Source organism: Falco punctatus (genome assembly GCF_963210335.1).
Source record: "Falco punctatus genome assembly, chromosome: 14".
Taxonomy (NCBI): domain Eukaryota; kingdom Metazoa; phylum Chordata; class Aves; order Falconiformes; family Falconidae; genus Falco; species Falco punctatus.
In genome coordinates, this window is record NC_137594.1 from 578,724 (window position 1) to 601,394 (window position 22,671).

The 22,671-nt window shown below is 49.6% G+C and overlaps 1 protein-coding gene across 2 annotated transcripts; it reads right to left on the reverse strand.

The window, feature by feature from the left end:
* Nucleotides 1-1,795: 1,795 nt before the first annotated feature.
* TAT (tyrosine aminotransferase) lies at nt 1,796-22,522 on the reverse strand (the record flags this gene model as incomplete). 2 transcript variants are annotated; one of them, XM_080365146.1, is made up of 13 exons in its annotated part: nt 1,796-1,939; nt 2,641-2,739; nt 3,390-3,473; nt 3,912-4,040; nt 4,951-5,103; nt 5,486-5,538; nt 6,074-6,212; nt 6,392-6,550; nt 6,904-6,971; nt 7,685-7,789; nt 7,962-9,488; nt 10,362-10,420; nt 21,573-21,626. In XM_080365146.1, 11 exons carry the CDS (start codon nt 8,194-8,196, stop codon nt 1,796-1,798), a joined length of 1,368 nt encoding a protein of 455 aa, XP_080221272.1. The 2 variants fall into 2 exon arrangements, with proteins under 2 accessions (XP_080221272.1, XP_080221273.1); XM_080365147.1 differs by lacking the exons at nt 10,362-10,420; nt 21,573-21,626 and adding an exon at nt 22,315-22,522 and having other exon boundaries at nt 7,962-8,204.
* Between the last annotated feature and the right edge of the window lie 149 nt (nt 22,523-22,671).

Below are 22,671 nucleotides of genomic sequence, written 5' to 3' on the forward strand. Positions count from 1 at the left end.
TTTTCTATTGTCATTCAGCAAACTCTCTATGAAATACATGGGAGCAGAGAGATCAGTAAAACCAACGGCACATGAAGGTAATAGCTAGAAACTACAGATTTGCAAAGCACATTATAGATAAAGTGGGCAACTGGATTTCCACATTAAAACCTTTACATGTACAGAAACAAAACCTGAGGTTTTGCTTAGAAGTAGTTTAAAAATATTCTTCAGATGAAGAAACTATTTTTTTTCCACTTTCACTGTGGGAAGGAAGGCAAAAAAAAAAAAAGCAACAGTGAAGCCTAGAATATCAAAGCAAATTAAAGTTTTGTTTCCTGAGCGTGCCTGCACAAAATGAAGTGATGACCTCTTCATGCCCTGCTGTCTTTCTCTTACAACCTCCCCTCTAATGGAGTACCCAGCCTTTGTCCTGGACAGAGGAAAGGGAGGCAGTGAGGTGTCTGCAGAACCTGGCAGTGTATGACCTAGAGGTAGCTCATTTTTCCCATCACTGGGGAGGCAGGGTTGGCCTGCAGACTCTGATTCTGCAGGAGGCGAACAGAGTTGTAGGCAACGGTGTAAGGTACTCTGTAAATCACCCCTCTGTCAGCCTCAGAAAGAAGCTCCCTGAGCAGCTCCCCAGAACAGATGGTCCAATGGATGTTACCATGTCCTGACTGCACAGGCACTCCTGTTCCCACAGAATAAACAGACAGCAGGCCACCAGTTCCTTATTACTTTATGGAGCTGAGCTATTCAGCAATCAGTAACCCTGGCCCTGCTGGCACATCACAAACACCCTGCACAGTACAAGCATTTCATGGGTGCCACCTGCTTCTTCACCAGCTGGCTGCCCAAGCTTTGTCTTGGGCACCAGCCACCGGCTTGGCTGGCTCCTACGCCGGGGGCAGTACCACCCCGCAACAGTGGGGCCAGCACCTGCTGCTCTGCCAGGGGGCTACAGGGAAAGGGGCTGGGAGGGCCAGCAGGCAGGTGCAGCCAGGGCTGTTCTGTGAGGAGGGTCAGGCTGCCACAGTGAGCCTCTGGCATCAGCAGGGCAGGAGCTTCAGGGTACAACCTGTGCCAGGCTTGCAGGGCCCCTCCTGCCCTCAGTGCCTGGCGGGTGCCTTTGAGGGCCTGAGGTGCTCCCCCCGTGCCCCCCAGACAGCCAGCAGCGTGGCAGAGGCAGGCCTAGAGCACTGCAGCACCACAGGCTCGGCAAGGGCGATCTGCACAGCCACCAAGCCAGATGTGGCATAACAGAAGCACAGTGCGGAAACTGGCATGTCAGAATGTTTATTAATAAAAAAAAAAGTCACAATAACTTACTCCCCTTTGTCACTCAAAGGGCTTGGTATAAAGAGCTCTGGCCTCCTAAGGTAACAAGGTAAGTGAGAGGTGGGTACTTTTCTTTCGTCCTCTGAGACGGCGGTGATCTCTGGTCCCTGAGGGGGTGTGCAGCCAGCACAGGAGCTACCAGCCATGTGGGCCTGGGCAATGGCACAGGAGCAGCCATGTGCTCCTGCCTGCCACTGGTTTGCAGGCGGCACAGACCAACACAGGGTGCAAATGCAGAGTATGTGGACACCACGGGCACTGGATGCCAGAGAGTGTGCAAGGTGCAGTGGAGGAGGGCAGAGAATTGGCTGCTTCTTCCCATAGTGCTGAGGGGTTTGTGGAGCACAAAAAGAATCAGCAGGACAGCAGCTGCTTGCAGGCAGGAGGGATGTGGGGCTGGCTGGAAGCAGCCCTGCCTGCCCAGCTGCTGCCTCACACAAGGTCTAGCCTGGCAGAGGCAGGAGGCCAGCTGTAGCTACTTGTCACACTCCAGATCCTGGGCCCCCTCAGCACCCTGGTAGTGCATCTCACAGAACTCCTGAATGCGACTGCAGGCCTCCAACATCATCTCCTCAGGCACAGTGATCACCACACGGAAGAAGTTTGGGTACTCAAAGCACTGAAATGAGAAAGGACAAAGCTGGCAGATTACCTGGGATAGCGCTGCAGTTTCAGAGACCTGCCTTGGAGCCATGTGCTGTGTCAGCAAGTGAAAACGGTCAGTGTAGGATAGCAGGGCTGGGCTCTTGCTCCCTTAGACTTTTGCTGTTCCAAGCAAATCTCCCATCTCCATCTGTGTAGTCGTGGTGTTGGGAGGGTGACAGGCCAAAGGACTCTGTATGGCCTATGCAGGACCCAGGGAATGGGCTGGAAGGAGCTAGGGAAGGGGAGGGCACAGATATCCTCAGCCTGTAGTCCCCCCCTGCACCTACAGAGGTGGGGGCTGGAAACAGGATGAGGAAAGGAACTTAGGCGAGAGCAGTCCCGGGCCTCTGGGGGAGCAGCTTCAGCAAAGAGGTGTGGGGGTACATAGGCTTCGGAGATACAGCTCTGCCAACTTGAGAAATACAGAGCAAGCCTGGAGCTGGGAAGATCCTGGCAGCCTGTCTGAGGGCTGTTGGTGAGCCAGAGACTGCCATTTCCCATCCCTACACACAGCACTTGGATCTCACAGCCAGCACAAACACACCATTACAGACAATGGGCACTGCACACACAACTCCCAACCTGTCCCCAGAGCTCAGGGCTGTGAACCGCTGTTGCTTCTTGCCCCTTACTTTGGCCCCACAGTTCCCTGGGGGTCTCAAGTGTTAGCCTCACCGTGGCTGGCAAGCAGAATACAGACTGCTCCGAGATGAGTCGCTCTGTGAACTCCACATCATTTTCAAACTCAGGGAAATGCTCCATCTCAATCTCAACCTGCAGCAGAGGGATGTAACATGGCAACCAAGGGCACCAAAACTACCTGCAGTGTCTCTGCTTACCCACGTGGCCCAACAACTCCCCTGTCAAATGCAGCTGTCTGCCCTCCATTTTTGCTCATGATTTGAGCTGATTGGAATGTAAGACACAAACAGAAACATATAAATGAAAACTGGGGCTTCTTTAAGAAGTATTCATTAACTACATAAAGCTAGAATTTCAGTTAAGGACACCTTTAGTAAACAAACTGGCAACACTGGCAAAGGTCGCCGAGAGAGATTATGGATGCCCCATACCAGGAAGCGTTCAAGGCCAGGCTGGACAGGGCTTGGAGCAAACTGGTCTAGTGGCAGGTATCCCTGCCTGTGCCAGGGGCGTTGGAACGAGATGATCTTTAAGGTCCCTTCCAACCCAAATTATTCTGTGACTCTGTGTGGGAGCAAGTGGGTGAAATGTACCAGCCTCTACTATGTGAGAAGTGAACAACATACTCTGTCCTTTTAAAGTGACAAAGGGATGCATCACCCACACAGGGCAGTGTGAAAATGCATGGTAACAGACACTTGGTGCCAAGCACCAATCTGAAACCATTGACAAGCACTGGCAACAAGACTTTGTGTGAATGTTCATGATCTGGAAACGCTTACCATAAGGTACATGGCTCCAGCGGGCCGGACAGGCCGGAGGCCAGGGATAGCTGATAAGGCAGCGTAACAAAGGTCAGCATTGGACTGAAAAGCAGAAAAGAGAAATTTCGAAACAGGAGGAATTCCAAGAAGCAGCTCAGCGAATGGAACCCAAGCTCTGGACTGGGACTATAAACAGGTTTGGCCACTGCAAATAAAGGGACAGGAAATGCAAATAGTAGGGGTGATCATGGCCTTGAGTACAGCAGGTGCAACTGAACTAAGCTTGGCAAGTCAGAGCCAAACATCCGTCCTCTGGGTCACCAGCTCCAGCTGCAGGGCTGAGCTGTCTGAAACTTATCACAGCCAGTATTTCTGCTGCAGTTATGAAGTTTCCTGCTGGAACTGGATTTGTTGGGCTCTTCTAGTCACAGACAGAACCACACCTCGAGGCAGGTTGGAGAGGGATGATGAGCTAGAGAGATACAGCTCTCTCCAAACAATCCATGAACAAACTGTGCTGACCTATTACGGCCTGTTTACCTTGAGGATGCTGAGGGTGTTGTGGTAGAACTCAGGAGGTGTTTGGTGCAAGATACGTTCCAGTGCTCCTTGGACAATTGTACAGGGTCCTAGGATCCTTTGGCTCAGTCTTAGAAGGCCATCCCTGATCTGAAAAAAACGTGGTGATATTTGCAGCTCAGACTGTGCTTCCCTGATGGAAAGGGATGCTCCAAGGCCTACTCTCTACAGCTATTCACACCCCTCTCTTCAGTGAGCATAGAGCGTACTAAAGAATATTTGCTTGACTACATGCCAGGTATTTGCAGACTATTTACAGTGTCATTCTCTGTTCTTCTGTTGCAGACTGTAATGCCAACAGAGATGACCTTTGGAGCTTCCCAATCTGACTCAAACCAGGCTGGAATACAGCTAATACAAATAAAGCCAGAGCTGTTCCAAATATCACTTTGCATTTCCCTTAGGTTTGGGGCCACAATCCACACTTTTAAAGCCAGGCAGGGACAAGCAACCATAGCTCTTCTACTCACTCAGTTGGTCCTCTCTTCTCCCTCTTCCTCTGCAGAAAGCTCTCTAGGTGGAAAGGTCACTGCAGTAGATGGTTGTTCTTTTAACACAGCTGAACAGATAGCCAGATAAAGCACCAGCAGCACTGCAAGGTGCTTCATTCTTACTTTTAAGAGGAAAATGTGTAAGAGCATATAGAGACCACACACGGACTTCACGTGCTGGATAAGCCACACAATACCTTCAGTGCACACTGGAGCTATTTGAGAAGGAATTAGAAGCACACAAAAAGAGCAAGGCATATATGAAGAAGCAGCAGAGACAAGGAGCGTGTTACAGCATAGACATGGGTAGAAGGTCATGTATGGGAGCAGATGGAGTAAGGAAAGGACATAAAAAGCCTAGAGGTGCAGAAAAACCTGTAAGGAATTGGGTGACACCCATGTGAGAGCAAAAGAGTAGTACATGCCCGTATCAGTTAAAGCTCTGGTGATCCACACACTGAAGACACTGCAGGTCTGTTGCTGTGGCAGCAACATTCAGTAATTCTCACCTCATTACCAAAGATATCTCTCCTGTCATGAATTAGGATCCAGCCCATCCGCCAGCCAGGGACTAGCCACCGCTTTGCCAAGCCACCACAGGACAAGATTGGCACATTGGTGCTGAGAGTTGCAATGGGTTCGTACTTGCAGTCAGCAAACACCTGTGACAGGAACCTGTGTTAGGGCTGTCCCTGCCTCTTGGTGTGAGAGCTGTGGGGGCGTGCATGAGGTTACAACAAAAAGGGAGGCAGGGAAGTGATGGGAAATTGGTGGTGAAAGCTCCCAGCTTCAAGATATGAACAAGGTAAGTTGTTCATCTCAGATGAAAGTGAGCCGTATGGGGAGAAGAAAGGAGCTGGACATGAGAGGTACCCCGAGGGATGGCACACCAGAGGATTGGGAGCTCCGGACATGGACCCAGGCACAGTACAGGAGAGTGCAGTTATCACTCACCTCTGGGGACCTGGCTGCCATGGCCAAAGGGCAAGTGCATCACAAAGGACAGGCAGCATGGGGGTGCAGAGGACTGCAAGTGACACTCACCATGTCTCCATAGATCTCGTCAGCAAGGATGGGCACGCACTGTCTCGATGCCACTGTGGGAGAGAGGGCGTTCAGCCTGGCCACCCTGCACTCTCCACAGGAGCAGACTTGACTTTTGTTGCAGGGCCTGACAGGGCTTTGAGGGATGATCTGTCCTGAGGCAAAGGGTCCCCATCTTCCTCCTACAGATTATTCATTTGGAGAGCCCAAGCACTGGAGATCCCTGCCCTGGCTGAGCCCAGTTCTGCTCTCACCTGTGGGAACAGGCAGCACAGCCCTCCCACTGACAGGTCAGGTCTCGGAAGCATATGGCTCCCTGTGAACACTCTCCCTGTGCAGAGCTAGAGTGGAGAAATGAGCAGTCCAAGCCACACAGAGCTTTCGAGGAAGAGTAAGACACACGCACTGCATGTTCTTGCCCAACTAAGGCAAAACCTGCACACTGAGCAAGCCCTGCTTCCTGAGCTGGAGTCAGTCATGAGGAGAGAAGCAAAGCCCTAGGCCATGGTGCTGCAGCAATCCAGGCATGGGCAATGTGCACAGGCACTAGGCTGCAACCCTGCCCCAGACACACGCAGGCAGGCTCACCTGCCAGGATCTTCTGGAGGTGGCTCTTGCTGAACACAGAGCCACAGGGGTTCGACGGGTTGTTCACGATGAGGCAAGCTGTCTTCTCATCTACCAGAGACTCCAAGTGTTTCAAATCAATTTCCCAGGCCTTCTCTGGCTAGTGAAGTAAAGAGAAGGGGAAGTAACGGCTGAGGAACCGAACTTGCCACATGGGGTGAGGTGTGACAGGGTGCCCAGGGCTGCTCATCTCAGCTTCAACCACTTCCTAGACAGAGCCAGGGTATCTCTGGAAAGCAGAATGTCAGGGCTGCCTCCTCCAGGCCTGCCACCACTTACCAAGAGGTTGTAGAGTTTGACCTCAATCCCCATAGACAATGCCAGGGTCTTGTAGAGGGAGAAGCCAGGCCGTGGCACCAGGATGTTCTGGCCTGGGTTGGCCAGCACCGCCAAGGCAAGCTCTATGGCCTGGCTGCAGCCGCTCGTCAGGATGACATCCTGCAAAGAGCACATAAGAGTAAGTTGAAAAGCATGGCCACTCCAAAGTGCCCCAGACACGTAGGAGTAACAAAGTGCTCGGGCTCTGCCAGGTGACAGCTTCTCAGCCAAAAAGCCAAGCCCAGAGCCTGGCAGAAAGCAGGAATCCCCCCACAGGCAGAGAGCTCAGCCTCCTCCCAGGGCAGCTGTGGAAGGGCCGGGGGCAGGGGATGGCAGCAGCGGCAGGCCGCCGCAGGGCACAGCTAGGGGCTAGCCTTCAGCCCTGCAGCTGCACGGGGGAGGGGGAGGGTGAGAGCCAGGGCAGGGCCCCATGCCCACAACCTGGGCAGCAGCTCTCCGTGGGGCACACGCACCTGGGCCTCCAGCGGTGCCTCGGGGCAGCGGTAGTGCGCGGCCACTGCCTCCCGGCAGGACTGGTAGCCTGGGGAAAGAGGAGCCAGACAGTGGAGGTTGTTGCAGACCCTTTCCTTTTCCTTGCCAGCACAAGGCTTACAGCTGCCGCCCGGCGGGGGGGAGCCCGTGTGTTAGTGACACGGTCCCTAGATGGCAGAGACTGTTCTGCCTCGGGCCGGCACGGTGCAGCCCCGGGGCAGGGCCAGCAGCAGGGACAGGCCCTGGGCAGGGAGGCGGGCGCCGGCACCAGCACATCCCGGACACAGGGACACAGGCCTGGCAGGAGCAGGGTGCCGGGCAGCCCAGGAGCCACTCTGACACCACCGAGTCCGTGCTCCGTGCATGCTTCATGCTCTCTGCACTAACGGCGAGCCAGGCTCACCTGTCTGCGGGGAGCCCAAGGGGAGTCCTGGTCAAGGCGGATCAGAATGGAACTGGGCTGCAGCCCACACCTGGGAGACACGGTCCTGAGCCCTTCTGGGTGCCCAAAGCCCTGCCTGCTCAGATGGTGGTGGGAGCAAACGGCTTCTGTGGGAGGCTCTGGGCCTCAAACAGATCACACGGGTAAGGGCTTTCAGGTGCTTCTGGGGATAACCATGCTTGTGTGTTCATGGGACTGTAGGCAAGGGCAGCTGCAGGGCGCTACTGGGAAGAAGTCTGTGGGCTCCATATACCTGCTGCAGGGCAGGGGCTTGTACCTGCTTTCATCCTACTCTCACAGGAAGAGCTTTGTCAACTTACCAACAGATGGAGCATAACCGTTGTAATGTCCCAAGTCCAAAACTTCCTTCACAGCCTGTGTGACCTCATCATTTGTGGGAAGGTTTCCAAAGACCGTTGGGTCTCCTTTTCAAAGATTGAAAAACAGTAAAGTTCTCACTGATCTGTGACAGGCACAGAGCTGTGTGGCTGTCTAGCCTATCCCCAGGTGTTTGCACAAGCTTTGTGCTTCAGAGCCCGTCAAACTGCCAGCCACACAGTTGACCCCACTGCCTGGAGGCTTCAGCACTATGCTCACCTAAGGACAAGGAAATCATAGCTTTCCTTGGGTTGGGCTCCACCTTCATGCTGTCTACGATGGCTCGGACAGGATTGAAAGTCTTCTTTGACATTTCAGAAGCTCTGACAGCCCATCTTGGCTTCCTGCCCTTCACCTTCCCTGATGATACGCTGTTCCCATTGGTCTTGAGATGAACATCCAGCATGGGGGCATGATCTCCATGGCCACTCACTTGGATCAGGTACGAGTCCATCTTGAGAGCTGTCAGTGGGAAGTGGATTTCTTGGGCTTAGTTAACACATGCCAAACAAGGGATCTGACCATTTGAGGACACAGCCCATGACTCTCCAAAAGTAAAACTTCTGAAACCTTTGGACCTTACCTACTGCCTATGGACAACTCAGTCAGCAGCAGCAAGTAGGGCTGTATTCGCAGCCAGGATGGAGTGAAACTCCACATGTGAGTGAGAGCACAGTGCAGTGGGAAAGATAAAGGCACCTGTCTGTGCTAGCTGCACCATTGCCTAGTATGGACTTGCTGTGCTGAGGAGGAGCAGGTCCCCCTAAAGCCAGCAGCCAGGATTCAGCAGCATGTTGTAGTCACTGCTTGACTGCAGATTCAATGTTCCATCAACAGAAGGGCCAGGTCACCTCCCTCTTTCCCCCAGCTATCAACTTGCACACATCAAGCTGCAACCACAAGGATCAGCCCACTGCGTGTGTTCACATCCAGAATGTCCCTTCAGTCTGCAGATGGAAATGCAGCACTATTTATATCAAATCTCAGATGCCAAAAAGGTAGTTCCAGTCTAATGTTATCAAGATGCACTGGGCAGTGGCAAGGTATAGGTTACAGACACTTGCCTCTGTCAGCAGAGCAACAGGGAGCAACAGCCCAGAGACCCTAAATCAAAAGGCATTGCTCAGAAAGGGGAACAAGCCTGGTACCACCAAGAGGGAAACAAGGAGGTGGCATTGCCCCAAGAAGAGAACCTGTAGTCCTGCCCAAGGCTCAGTGACAAGCAAGGCACAGCAGAGGAACAGCAGCCTTCTATGCTTCAAAGTGCATGCACCCCAGAACGTACACCCAGAGCACAAGCCAGACCCAGCCAGCAAAAGTCTCCCTCACAAACTGCTGCTGACTGAGGACTTTCACCTGCAGAAGGTTAGGGACAGGACACAGGGCAAGCAGAGACCTTGTGAGCCACCAAGCCCACTCCTGCTGATACTGGCACACTACCCTGAAATCCTGCTACAAGGATGTAATCCTGCTTACGCTCTTTGTACTGCCCTGGTTCTCTGCTCCCATTGAAAGGCAATTCAATGGCCCTTTCCTGATGGTAGTTACTTAGCCCCACGCTTGCAGATACTCACAATGCAGCTATTCCTTCCTTGCTGCAAAAAGTGAGGTGGAGGGTTGCAGCATTACCTGGTTCAGGCAACTTTTCACTGCTTTAATGAAGTCTGCACCTTGAGATGTCCCATGCTGCTGCAGTTACTACACCAGCAGTGCCTCATTAGCCTTTTTATAGTAACTGAGGCAGATCTAATAGGGTCACAAAGCAAGACTTAAGTTTCTCTGCTGATGATACCTTCTGGGTCTCCTTTCTACCAAAAGAAAGGCAGCTGAAGAAATGTGCAGCTGTGCTGCATAAAAACTGAACAGGGAAATGAGCCATATATCTCAGTTCAACAGCAGGACTGAGTCCCAAATGCACAGCCCAGAGCCCATCCCAGCAGAGCCTTTGCACCACCCTACAACTTGGTTCTCAAGCAAAGGGGAGCTGCAGACACGAGCACAACAGATGCCTTCGATGTAGGCAGCCAGGGAAGATCTCCCCACTTCTCCCCCTGGTAAGAAGCAAGGAACCAAAGCATAGCACTTTACCTTCTACAGCACAGAGAGGGAGCCACCAACAAGCTTGGGGGTCCAGTCCCTACTTTTCATCCAGGACAAATCCCCTTGAGAAGAAATTCCTGCAAATTCTTGCCCATGAAATAAGCCTCAAAACTGGGCGTTGGGACTGAATCGTTTAGCCATTGGCTCACAGAGAGGGCTGCCCTCCCCACCCAAAAAAACGCCCTCTCCTCTCCATTGCAACTGTGTTCCCTCCAAACACCTGGAACATGCCCGCGCATTAACTCTTTCTGGGGGCAGGCTACAGGGGGACACAGCCGGGCTTCCTGGGCTGCTGTCCTTTGGCACCTACTCACTTAGCCCTGAAAGGCTGCGGGGGCCAATCTGCACAGGGTCCGGGTATTCCAGCCCTAGCACCTTGTAATGTGTCAAGAGTGAATTGACAGACCCCAAAGCCTGTGGAAAGCATCAGTCTCTCCTGAACTCAAAAAGCTCTGGGCTCCCAATGCACCAGCTGTGAAAGGACAGTTTGTGGCATTGCTACAATTAGGAGACATCTACCTCCACAGCCTGAAGGGAGGCAGGCACTTCCCTGGCTGGCGTCTTGGAGGCACCAGGACCTGAAGGGTTAAAGAAAGCTCGTTACCAAGGGTTTGTTCGTTTTGTTCTCCCCTCCCCTCTTTTTTTTTTTTTGATTGCTGCAGGGCCCAAGCAAACTCATGGTTTTAGCAGCTAACAGAAATGATGCCATTCTTCCCTCTCTGATGGTACTGCAAAGCACAGGTGACACCATTCCCAGAAGACCTCTTTTTGTTAAGCAATGTGAAATCTGTGCTTTCCTGTCCCTTGACTCTTGCAGGCCTGGGAGAAATAAGAGAGGCATCCACACTCTCCCTAGGTTCTAAGGGCTGCTCCAAGTTTTCCCTTACTGCCTTGACAGCAAATGGCCAGAGACCAAAGAGTTGCTCAGGGACAAGAGGGAGCCTGCTAATCTTGCACAGACCTGCTGATGCCTTTATCGAGAGGCCAGTGGTCACAGTGATTTTTGCCTGTTTACACCTGCTCCTGCATGGGAGGAGGAAGGACCACCTGCGCTCAACTCATGCTCACTACACTGCCAGCAATGAGGCTGCACCTCCCCGGGTGCAAGAAACGGCCCCTTCACTCCGCACTGGGGCTGGGGTGATGCTGCTCGGAAGACATGACCTGCCATTGACCACAGTGATGCAATGGCACTGCTGGGGCCACAGTGGGGGCTAGGGACATGGGACTGGCAGCAGGCTGGGGGAGGTGGTGGGGTGCAGCCAGCAGGTCTGGCCAGGGTCCCCAGCCCCAGACTGGCAGGCCTCCCACAGCAGCCACACCCCGCGAGCTTTGGATAAGGAATGGCACTTTTCAGTAACGCTTCACAGAGAAACGTTTTGTATTGAAGCTGCTTGGGCTCCCTTCCGCTAAGAGCCGCACAAGTCCAGACTATTTTCTCTCTTCCTTTTACTGAAGCCTGACATGAGCGACCTTCAGAAGTCCATGCAGGCCCTCTCCATGCACCTATGGGTTATTTTTTTGCTTCCCCCAGCTGGCCCCATCTGTTGCCATGTTGCAGCCCTGCCAAGGTTAAACGTGGCATTGGGAGGCCTCAAGGACAACGCTGAATGTTCCGCCTAGCAACAACCCTGAAGCTGACGCAAAGCCTCTACCCGTAATACTGCATGGTGCAGTGGGGTTCAGGGGAGGGCACCATGGGAGCCTGCTGCCAGGAGGGAAAAAATGTTGCTCTGGAGACATAGGCAGACACAGTTACATAAGGCTGAGAACCTGGCCAGAAGTGGGGGGAGGACAGTGGTGTACAATGGGATCATTGGGTTTCTTCTGCTGTTACTGTGCCTTTCTCCTCTCTCCGCAAAACTGCAGTCCCTCTCTGGATGCTCTCACACAGGGTCTGCAGCCCCCCTCCCCCCCCCCTTGTGGTGCACAGACACTCCCAGGGCTGAAGCGTGAGTTCAGCACTTCGTATTCTACAAATATGGCCAAGCCACCCCTTTTGTGGTGCAGTGAAAGAGCTGGCCATACTCTGCCAGCTGCATTTCTGCCAGCAAGGCAGCTGGCTGTCTTGACTGCCAGGACCTCTGCACCCCACGAGCCCTGACTGTCCTCCCTGCTGCAGCTTGCTCCTCTGTCTCAGTAGCTCTCCCCCACAGGTACCTTGTTGCATACCTCATCTCCTTGTTTCTCAAGTAGCTTGAGCAATCTATTTCTGTCTCTTCCCAGTGGAAGGAGAAAGTAGTGATGGCTTCAATGTTTTTTTGGTACTGCCCTGCTCTGGTACCAGGACTGCCCAGAGTCCTGTTTCTGTGAAGAGAGGCCAAGCCAGCAGGAGCAAGCAGTTCCCTTTTCCAGGCTCAGCCACAGTTACAAAGCAGGACTGACAAACAGCTGCTGGAGTGGAGCACAGGCTCAAGCATCACTGCACTGACAAACCCACCTCTCTGTCAGGCTGCGGGTAGGACATGCACCAGCAGAGTTCTGCCCATGTGCTCTGCATCCTGTTCAGGGTGCACTGCTCCAGGGCCAGTCACCCAACTGGTACACTGCACAAGAACCCACCAGGGCCAGTAACAAGTCACTTTACTAGTTATCTCCTCACATCTTGCTTTTATTTTCAGCAATTTCTGTCTGCTCCTTTCTGACACTGGTACAGCCCCAACCAGTTCAAGGCTGGTATTCACAAATAGGCATGTAGCCTAATCTGTTTAGCTGCATTTCCAGTTGAACCAGCTTTTAATAACCTAATATGTGAATTTTCCTTTTCTTTTTTTAAATAAATTTATTATTAATCTCTCATTTAGATGAGCAAACAGCCATGAAGCCTCCTTGGCTCTCATGAATTTTGTGACTGTTTATCGATTGCCACAGCATATTTATCTTTATAACACTGCAGCAAGTGTCCTGAAATGCAAGGGACAAACCTCATCTGTAACAGGTCAGGTCACATAGGCACTCCGAAAATGCACTTATTTACTGTTAAATCTGCCTTGCTTTGTGGACAGGGCTGCTGTGTCAAACCTACATACATATGCATGAGTCTCTGATCAAACCGTTATGATGGCTGTGCCTCCAGCAATCTTAATTGCCCAGCATTCACCTGAAATGGAGCGTAGTACCTGTTAAGTCTGCATAATCAGAGCAGAACATCAGCTCCATAAAAACCCAGCTAGGTTCTACAAAGCTGTGCAAACACTGTGTTTAAGAGCCAGAAAGATTGCACAATCCACGCAGACTCAAAGCTAGTAACTCAGTGACTCAAAAATGTAAAGTACCTACTTTATCTATCTGCCTGTTCTTAGGATCAGTTTTGATTTGATCTCAGAAATTAAAACCTGAAAGACATTAAGAGGCAAAATGCACAGTCTAGCTGGAGGTGCCTTACTCTGGAAAAAGAGACCGTATACAGCAAGCAGTTTGCAGGGTGCTCTCACTGCCTGTGCGGGCTGTGCTATGGAAAGGGCAGCACTGGCATCTGCGGCCCGACTGATCTCTGCACTTCTTTCCAAACAAGGTGGCTCACACTGCACACGAACGCAGGGTGTTGCAGTAGGGACACTGATACTCTCTGTCTAGGCTCCTGGTAGAGCTCTCTTCTGCAGGCCCTGGGCCAGGCTGAAAACAGCTGCGTTAATACACCTGCCTTAATGAACCCTGTCTCCTGCAACTACAGTCACCCTCTGCCAAGAAAACTGGGGAATGTAAAACCAAATGCTTTCAATGACCACGGCATCTTGTGGGCCTCCAACAATACCAGTTCTGCAAATAGTGCTGCAACCTGATACCAGCTGTACTGGGCAATCCAGATTGCTCTCCCCAGCCACAGAGGAGATGCAATCAGCACTGGGGAGGGGAAGGAGGGTCCTTGCATGCTCAGCCTGGCACAAAGTCCTTTGCAAGCGTGCTGAGAGACATAGAGTGCATTCCAGGTGTATGGGGAGTTGGATGTACTGGTGAGCTACAGGCCCAACAGCCACAATGAAAGACCTTCAAGCCCTGTTACAGATGCTAAGAGGATTGCTCCACAAAGTGTGAGTGTTAGTGGCTCCTGGGTACAGACACAGAGAAGAGGAACACCTTGTCCATCCAGCCTTGTGTTTTGCTTACATCCAGGAAAACATTATGTAAGTGCATACCCTGTGTTTGAGTTATGACTTCAAAGACTTGAGCTGTTGCCTGCTTTGTTGTGGCAGCTGCCCCCCTGATGGCCTTGAAGCCACAGGGACAGTGACCAGCCAATGTCATGGGATGGAAAGGGGCTTGGTGGCTTTGCAGGGCGAGGCGACACTATAAGCTTGCAGTGACTGGGGTGGGCAGCACCAGGCACCACCTTCTCTCAGAGCACAGACCGGCCAGCCCCTCTCTTGTCTGAATTTGAGCCCCAGTAATGGAAGACCCACCATCTGCCCAACCAACCTACTGCAGCAACAACCACTGCTCTTCTTACAAAGTGGTGCACTCGGGGTGTGTGTGAGAAGTATTGCCTTTTGGGGGGAGTGCCAAAATCACCAGCCTTTTGTTTCAAGCTAAGCTCACTGCTTCCTGACCATGCCAACAACAGACAAGGCAGAACAAAAGACTCCCCTCCTCTTGATAGCAGCTTTTTACACGTTTGCAAGGTTAAGACACCTCCCTATTAACAAGCTTCCAGGTTGTTAACAGACCCCTGTTCTGTAAAACAAGAGGACTGGGATCAATCTTTTTCTCATTGGTTGTATTTCTAGAGTTTTCTTTTGCTTTCCTTTGGATCCCCTCCAGCTGATCCAGTCACCTCTGGAAACACAGTGTGCAAGACTGGAGGCCTAGCCAGCACTGCAGTGGGGAGACAGAAGAATTTCTTCACGTGTCATACATGTGACATTCCTGTTTATACACCCTAGCAATGTTAGTTTTTTTCGCAACAGGATGACATTGTGAACTTGAGTTCAGTTTGCCATTCACAACTACCTCGGTATTTTTTCTGCAGCACTGCTGCATCATCATCATGCTGCGCTTATTGTTCCTGTGATTATTTATTTATGTGGGACAGTCAATAAATCTGGCTGTGCTGTTCAGCAGTGATTGTGCTACAGCTCCCAGCTGCCTCTACACTGCAGAAATATGAGGCAGTTCATGACTTGCTCCTTACACTTCATCCTCCAAGTTCCCAGGGAGGGCACTGAACCAGGTCAGAGCTCTTGGCACATGGCAAGCCAGGCCTGGCCCAGCCTTCCCCTTAGTGCAGCAATGATATCAGGAGCAGCCAGAAACAGAAAAGCCAAAACCAAAAGAAATTAAAAAGAGAAAACAAAGAAGAGGTGAAGATTAATACCAGTGTCCTCAGCTTCTCGTTGTTCTCTTCCACTGTCTGGTACTTGTTGCAGTGAGAATAGGAACCCAGAAGACAATGCTGACCACGCTCAGCTGTGGTACTTGGAGCAGGAGTAAAGTCACATGAAACAGATAGCAACAGAGGTGGAATAAGATAGACTTGGTTCTACAATACCATGCAGTTTGTACCTGACTTGTTAGCAGCACTCTAGCGAGACACTGAATGCATCACCAAATGGACAGAGCAGTGCTTCCCAGCTCTTTGAACGAGTAATTCCAGCACATCACAAATTCCAAGGCAAGCTTCAGTTCAGGTTGCTGGATGACCAGCAACACTCTGCCTAAGAAACACTCTGCCTAAGAAAAACTCATGATTATTCAACATAGTTGTTCAAGTTCCTCTCTCTTGTGGTCGTTAAAAACTCTACTAAGCAAAATGGCACTGCCCATGATCCTAAAAGTATGCAAAGGGTTGCTAAAGCTTTTAAGCTCATTCTATGCATGGCAACAAGGAAGCCTGGGTTCTGGCACATGAACACGAGTGATGCGACATATGTGCACCAAAAGGCATGGGCAACACCCTCTCTGCTGAGCATCTGCACTGTCTCCAGAGCCCTTTTCCTAAGCCCCCTATAGTCTTCCCATTTCCTAACTTCATCATCATCATACTGATATGGAGAAATAGTGTGAAATGGGGACAATGGACATCGATCGTGATTGTATATGTCTGCCCAGGAATGTGGGTATGGTGACTGACTGGTCATGGGTGCGGTGTCTGGTCACATAGGCACACAGCTCTGAGGAGACAACTACCCTTCTTCCTGCGACAAAGGGGCTATTTATAAAAAGGATGAGAAAAGGATGAGAGACATTCCAATGCTATCTAGAGGGAGGGAGTGCTAAGTCTCCTTGCTGGAGAAGATCGGATGGTCACAAGGACATGAATCACCTACAAACCTGCAAGACCACCACAGTCCAGGCAAAGGACTGATAAGCTAATTAACATACAAAGCGAGAGTAAGCGGGTTTAGGTAACGAATATGTATAGGCGTTAACTGAATATTCATTTGTTTCATTGTATAAATGTGAGATGGTTCGTCACTTCGGGTATGCGCGCTTGTGGAGGAGCGATCCCCTGTGCATCTGCGCGCAATAAACATACCTACTTTATAACTTTCGAGTTATAGAGTCTAATTCCACACGTCAGTTTTGGCGAGCCAGGCAGGAGGATTTCTGCTCGGCTGAGGGACCAGCTGCGGAGCGGACGCTCCTAGGCGCGCCCCGGGAGATTTCCTCGGAGGAGCCTCCTCTTCTCAGCTGTTCACCCAGGAGCAGAAGAGAAACCCCTGGATCCGCGGATAAAACGGTATGTTTAGAAACGGGGCGGCTGGTGAGACGCACGGAGACGTCCGGCGCGCAGCGTAGTCCCCAGGAGGAAAGGTACCTTGGGAGGGGGTTTGCTGACCAAGGGGTGGCCGCTAGCGATCTTGAGGGCAGATCGAGCAAACCCGAGGTTACTGCCATTCCTAAAAGCCCGGAGGCCTCGTGACGGAAAGCAGGGGGCGGGACGGAATAAGGCGGAATCTCACAGGAACAAGAGGGACCTCATAGCAAAAGTAAAAGGGAAACTTTTGCGTAGGAAAAAACAAAAAAAAAAAAAAAGAAAAAAAAGGAAAAAAAAGAAGAAAAGAAAAGAGGAAAAAAAAAGAAAAAGGGGGGAAGCTAAAAACTTCCTTTAGGTTGTCTTAAGAATTGGGGAATTCCTAGAATGTAACAACTGAAATAGCGCTCTGTGTCTTGTCTGTTCTATGTGTTGTCTTGTTACATGTTCAAAACTCGGAGTTATGAAATGGATGTTGAAAAATAATAATATTCTGGTAATTCGTGGCAAATAGCGGAAAACTTAACACTCTGTTTAAGACCAGGAAAAATTTGGGGTTTTGTTTGTTGTTTGTTTTTTGGCAATTGTTCATTGAAATGCATACTTTGTGAACCGTTAGTGTTCCTAAAAGTTGTACATAAGTGCACGGTACCGTATAACATACTGCTTGTGTGACTGCGGGCTGCCCGGAGAGTGTGAATGGTGTGATTGAGATGCGCATTTTGATTTTCCGTGTATGGCTTAATTATTTTGACTGAGTGTGAGTGCAAGAGTGCTTGAGACACGTCTTTGAGTGCAAAATGAGTAAGGAGCTCTATCCGTGTTTCCGACCTTGGGTGGCTAAGGCGACCGGAGATAACCAAAGTAACTAAAATTGCGAAATAGGAAATGGAAGGAGTAAGCCCTGTGAAAAATTGCTCTTGGGTTGTATATTAAAACACTGGAGGGATATCGTAGGACAGGGTGGCACCGAAAATAGAAGGAAATGGATTAAATATTGTAATCAGTGGTGGCTTTTGTATAAATTGGAGTGATGCGAAATGGCCTCAGGAGGGAGGAACGTTAGATTATAACACTCTCCTGCAATTAATGTTGTTTCTGAGGAGAGAGGGAAAATGGGACGAAGTATCATATGCAGACATGTTCTTCGTCCTCCGGGACAAACCCGAGTGGCAAAAGGACTGTGGATTAGTACCCCCTCGGGATCCTATGGTACCAGCACTAGAAAGAGTGCGGGATTAACATCACCTGATCTTTGTTTATGGCTCTAGAAAAGGATAGGAAAAAACCTGAGACCTAAACTAGAAAGATGTTCTTGTTGAAATTTTTGTGTTAAAAAGCTCGGGTTGCGGTTCCTTCTGTGGAGCAACCAGAATGAAACACGTTGTAAGATAAAAACTTGTACTGATGTATGTAAAACCTGAGGCGGGGGTGGGTGGAGAATCAAAGACCTTGTGAAAGTGTTGAAGTATTGGGGTGAGTTTGTACAAACCCCCGCACCCCCTTGAAGGTGCGACTGAATCATGCTGGACGCATGGCAGGGTGTTTGCTATTTGCCTGTGAAGGCTGATATGTAATAACACAGACTTAAAGCAACAAGGAGCAGATTTGCATTCAGGATAAGAAAGAGTTAAAGAGTTAAAACAGAAGTGCTGTTGCAGAGGCAGGCTTGTGTAACCTGCAGAGCAGGAAGAGCATCTCCTGCCCCGAACCCTTCTGCTGGTGAGGAGGAGGGGGTTGCCGTTGCTGATGATTGAGCAGAGGGACCTGACAATGTCACCCCAATTGCTGCAGCATTTGCAGTACAACAGGACCGGTAACGGCCCCTTTAGGGCAGGGAATGGGTATGAAGTGGAATTTTAGTGAATACAAAACCAACTTATTTGTTAAACTTCAGTAAAAAAAAATAATTTGTTACAGTTGTGGGAGCTGCTGGCCACCAGGAAAACATCCTGAAACCTTTAAAGTACAAACTAAGAAAACAAATAAGAATGCCAAATTCACCAAAATCTTTGTTGGGATGAGATTTATTAGAACATCTAGACGTTTAAAGAAGGGGAAATGAAACTAAAAGTTAAAAATGATCATGATATGGAGAAATAGTGTGAAATGGGGACAATGGACATCGATTGTGATTGTATATGTCTGCTCAGGAATGTGGGTATGGTGACTAGTCATGGGTGCGGTGTCTGGTCACATAGGCACACAGCTCTGAGGAGACAACTACAGTTTTGAGGAGACGCCTGCCCTTCTTCCTCTAACAAAGGGGAGACGGGGAGACGCCTGCCCTTCTTTCTCTAACAAAGGGGCTATTTAAAAGAGAATGAGAAAAGTTGAGAGACATTCAAATGCTATCTAGAGGGAGGGAGTGCTAAGTCTCCTTGCTGAAGAAGATGGGATGGTCACAAGAACATGAATCACCTACAAACCTGCAAGACCACCACATTCCAGGAAACGGACTGATAAGCTAATTAACATACGAAGCGGGGTTTAGGTAACAAATATGTATAGGCGTTAATTGAATATTCATTTGTTTCATTGTATAAATGTGGGATGGTTCGTCACTTCGGGTATGCACGCTTGTGGAGGAGCGATCCCCCGTGCATCTGCGCGCAATAAACATACCTACTTTATAACTTTCGAGTTATAGAGTCTAATTCCGCACGTCACAACGAAGTACAAGGAATAAGGTTGGTCAGGTGCCTCCTACCATAGTCAAGGGCAAGACTGGGTTGGCCTCTGTGTTTGCTACCGAGAAGAATCTTGAGCTCCGCTGTTGGCTGCAACCCAGCAGGCATTGAGCGGTGGGAACATGTGCCATGCCAGACCTTGATGTGAGGAATGGCCCACTCTGAGGCACTGATTTGGAAATTGGAAACCGCCTGGCCGACCATGAGGCCAGACAAGTAACAGAGGAGGTAGGAAATGAGGGATTATCCTTAATACCAGACGATAAAATCCAAACTGTAAGTACAGATCAGGAGCCAAACTATTCTAAAGAAAACGTAAAGGTAATTCAGGACACGAATGATAAAATAAAAATAAATAAGTGGACTTATTTAAGGGATGGTCGTACAGTGGTACCATCCAATTTAATATGGACCACAGCCCTATTATTAATAAGACGCATTGGGGAGCTGATACTTTATATAAAAGTCTAAATCAGAAATTGATTGGGGGAAACTTGTTTACTGTAATAAAACAGGTGACTCGGCAATGTGAAATGTGTTTACGCAATGATCCCAATACAGCAAATAAAATAAAACTAGGGAACATTAACAGAGGAAATGATGCAGGACAACAGTGGCAAGCTGATTTTCTGAACTCCCAAGAAAAGGGGGGTACCAATATTTATTAGTTATGTCTGATACGTTTTCAGGTTGGCCAAAAACCTTTCCTTGTCGAACAAATAAAGCAAGAGAGGTAACGAAGGGATTGTTAAATGAAATTATCCCCTACTTTGGGGTTCCGGCAACAATCTCTTCCAATAGAGACTCACACTTTTGTGCCAAAATAATACAACAAGTGAGTACAGTATTGGGAATAGATTGGCAATTACATACTCCTTATTACTTCAATGTTCTGTTTGGTGCTGTCGAAGAATGATCAGAAAGCATAATGATCAGAGAGCATAATGATTTTTAGAACAGGGGGGATTGAATAATGAGCTACGTACAATGAGTGATGAATGGTATACTACTTTTTTAGAAAATGATGTGCTTATATATAATTATCCAAAGTTGGGAGGTGTTCAAGGACCCTTATTGTCAACATGATGAATACACCAAGACCCTTAAGTGTCAGCACCACGGATGTACTAGACACAAGGTCCTTGGATTCGTTATCTTTACAAGGGCCATCTGGTCCTAAGTTTCTGTTGTGTATGTAACGCTACCTAAACAAGGAATTTGAATCATGCTCATTAGTCTATCAAGGAACAGAGTCTGCACAGAAACAAGAAGGTAAAAAAGGTTCACTGGAGGAAGACTCCTGATCTTCATCCTGAAGACCCCCAGATGACCACTCCTCAAGGACACTGCGCAGGAGCGAAATATGTAAATGAATTCCCGGAATTGTAATGAATATGTAAATGATTTCCTGATGGAAACCATAATTGGTGGGATACTCTCTTTGGCTGGTCACCTTCTGCAACAGGAATTCTTAACGCTATGGTACACCCCATTGTGATCTTATTGATCAGTTTAGGAATTTCCTTAATACGAACCATTATGTTATATTTGTGGGTTTGGAGAATGTTTAAAAGGGTAACACTTATGTATGATGCTTTATATCATTTGGGAAGACTGCTTAAGTAAAAGAATTTACTTAGTTTGATAGAAAAGGGGGGATTGATATGGAGAAATAGTGTGAAATGGGGACAATGGACATCGATTGTGATTGTATATGTCTGCTCAAGGAATGTGGGTATGGTGACTGGTCATGGGTGCGGTGTCTGGTCACATGGGCACACAGCTTTGAGGAGACGCCTGCCCTTCTTCCTGCGACAAAGGGGCTATTTATAAAAAGGATGAGAAAAGGATGAGAGACATTCCAATGCTATCTAGAGGGAGGGAGTGCTAAGTCTCCTTGCTGGAGAAGATCGGATGGTCACAAGGACATGAATCACCTACAAACCTGCAAGACCACCACAGTCCAGGCAAAGGACTGATAAGCTAATTAACATACAAAGCGAGAGTAAGCGGGTTTAGGTAACGAATATGTATAGGCGTTAACTGAATATTCATTTGTTTCATTGTATAAATGTGGGATGGTTCGTCACTTCGGGTATGCGCGCTTGTGGAGGAGCGATCCCCCGTGCATCTGCGCGCAATAAACATACCTACTTTATAACTTTCGAGTTATAGAGTCTAATTCCGTACATCAATACAACTCCTGCCCCTTCTGAACAGGGGGTTGAACAAAGAGTTATTTTGCTTTGCTTCTCTCTTGTCCTCAAACTAAGTAAACTTCAAGACAAGTTTTCAGATCACCTGTCCTTTGTGGAGTCAGGTGAAATGTTGAGGAGAGTGTTCTCCTACCATGCCAAGGTGCAGAAGTACTACAGTTCACAGGCTTCTCATGGTGTCAGTCTATACGGTTGGTGCTGTTGCTCCTGCAGGAACAGAAGGGTGAAGTAATCTTACTGTTGCCACCAATCTTACAGATGGAGGAAATGAATTTGTGCATCTTAGTGACAAATTTGGACCTCTTGGGGCACATATTCAGATACTGTGTCTGAGACCTCATGGCATAATTCTGTTTCTCTAAAAGTCTCTTGTTTTCCTAAATGCAACAAAAGTATTTCTTCGCAATGCTAAAGCTTTTCCAGGCAGCGTTTAGTCAGACTCCTGGATAAAAGCATTCCTTCTGGCTGTGGAATTCTCAGTGCTTCCTTCTGCGTTTCCAGTTTGCCCTGTTTATTTTTTCCCCATGACACACAGCTTTTCCTGAATCACCTCTGCCCTTACCAGCCCTGGTAAGTGCTGACACTTGTGCATGGGTGAGATCTTGGGCACTTGCCTCCACCCCAGCGACCACCAATAAACAAAGGAGTAGTTCATCGCCTCCTCCGCTGGAAGGTGGTGGCTGTGCTCAGCAGCCGCCTGCGATGGGATGGCCACCAGTCCCACCAGGCAGCGGGACATTCCTGTGCATGAAAATGGGGTGCCAGTAAAACGGTCACATCATACTGCCTGAAGTGGCTTCCAGCAAACAGACACCACAGAGGTCTATCTGTTTCTGTATGGGTGAATAGAAGGTAACGTATCTAAAGAAAAGTACCTGCGTGTGGCCTGCAGAGAGCTGAGCTGGAACCTGGCAGCTGCATTGCAGGACAGATCCCAAGGTGTTGATGACTGTCCACAGGAGACACAGGCTCTGCATGCCAGGACACTTGGAGAAGCTGCAAAATGCTCTGCATTGCCAGGGGGAGCACAGGGCGAGGCAGGGGCAGTCGTTCTGCCCCGGTATAAACCCCTGGTGCACTCATGTCTGGAGCGCTGCACAGAGATCTAGTCACCACATCGCGAGGTGGCTGTAGGGGAGGCGGGAGAAGGCCCAGAGAGGAGCGGCGGGCACAGCAAGGGGAGTGGGGTCGCAGCGAGGGGAGCTGGGCTGCTGCTGCGCGGGGAGGAGTGA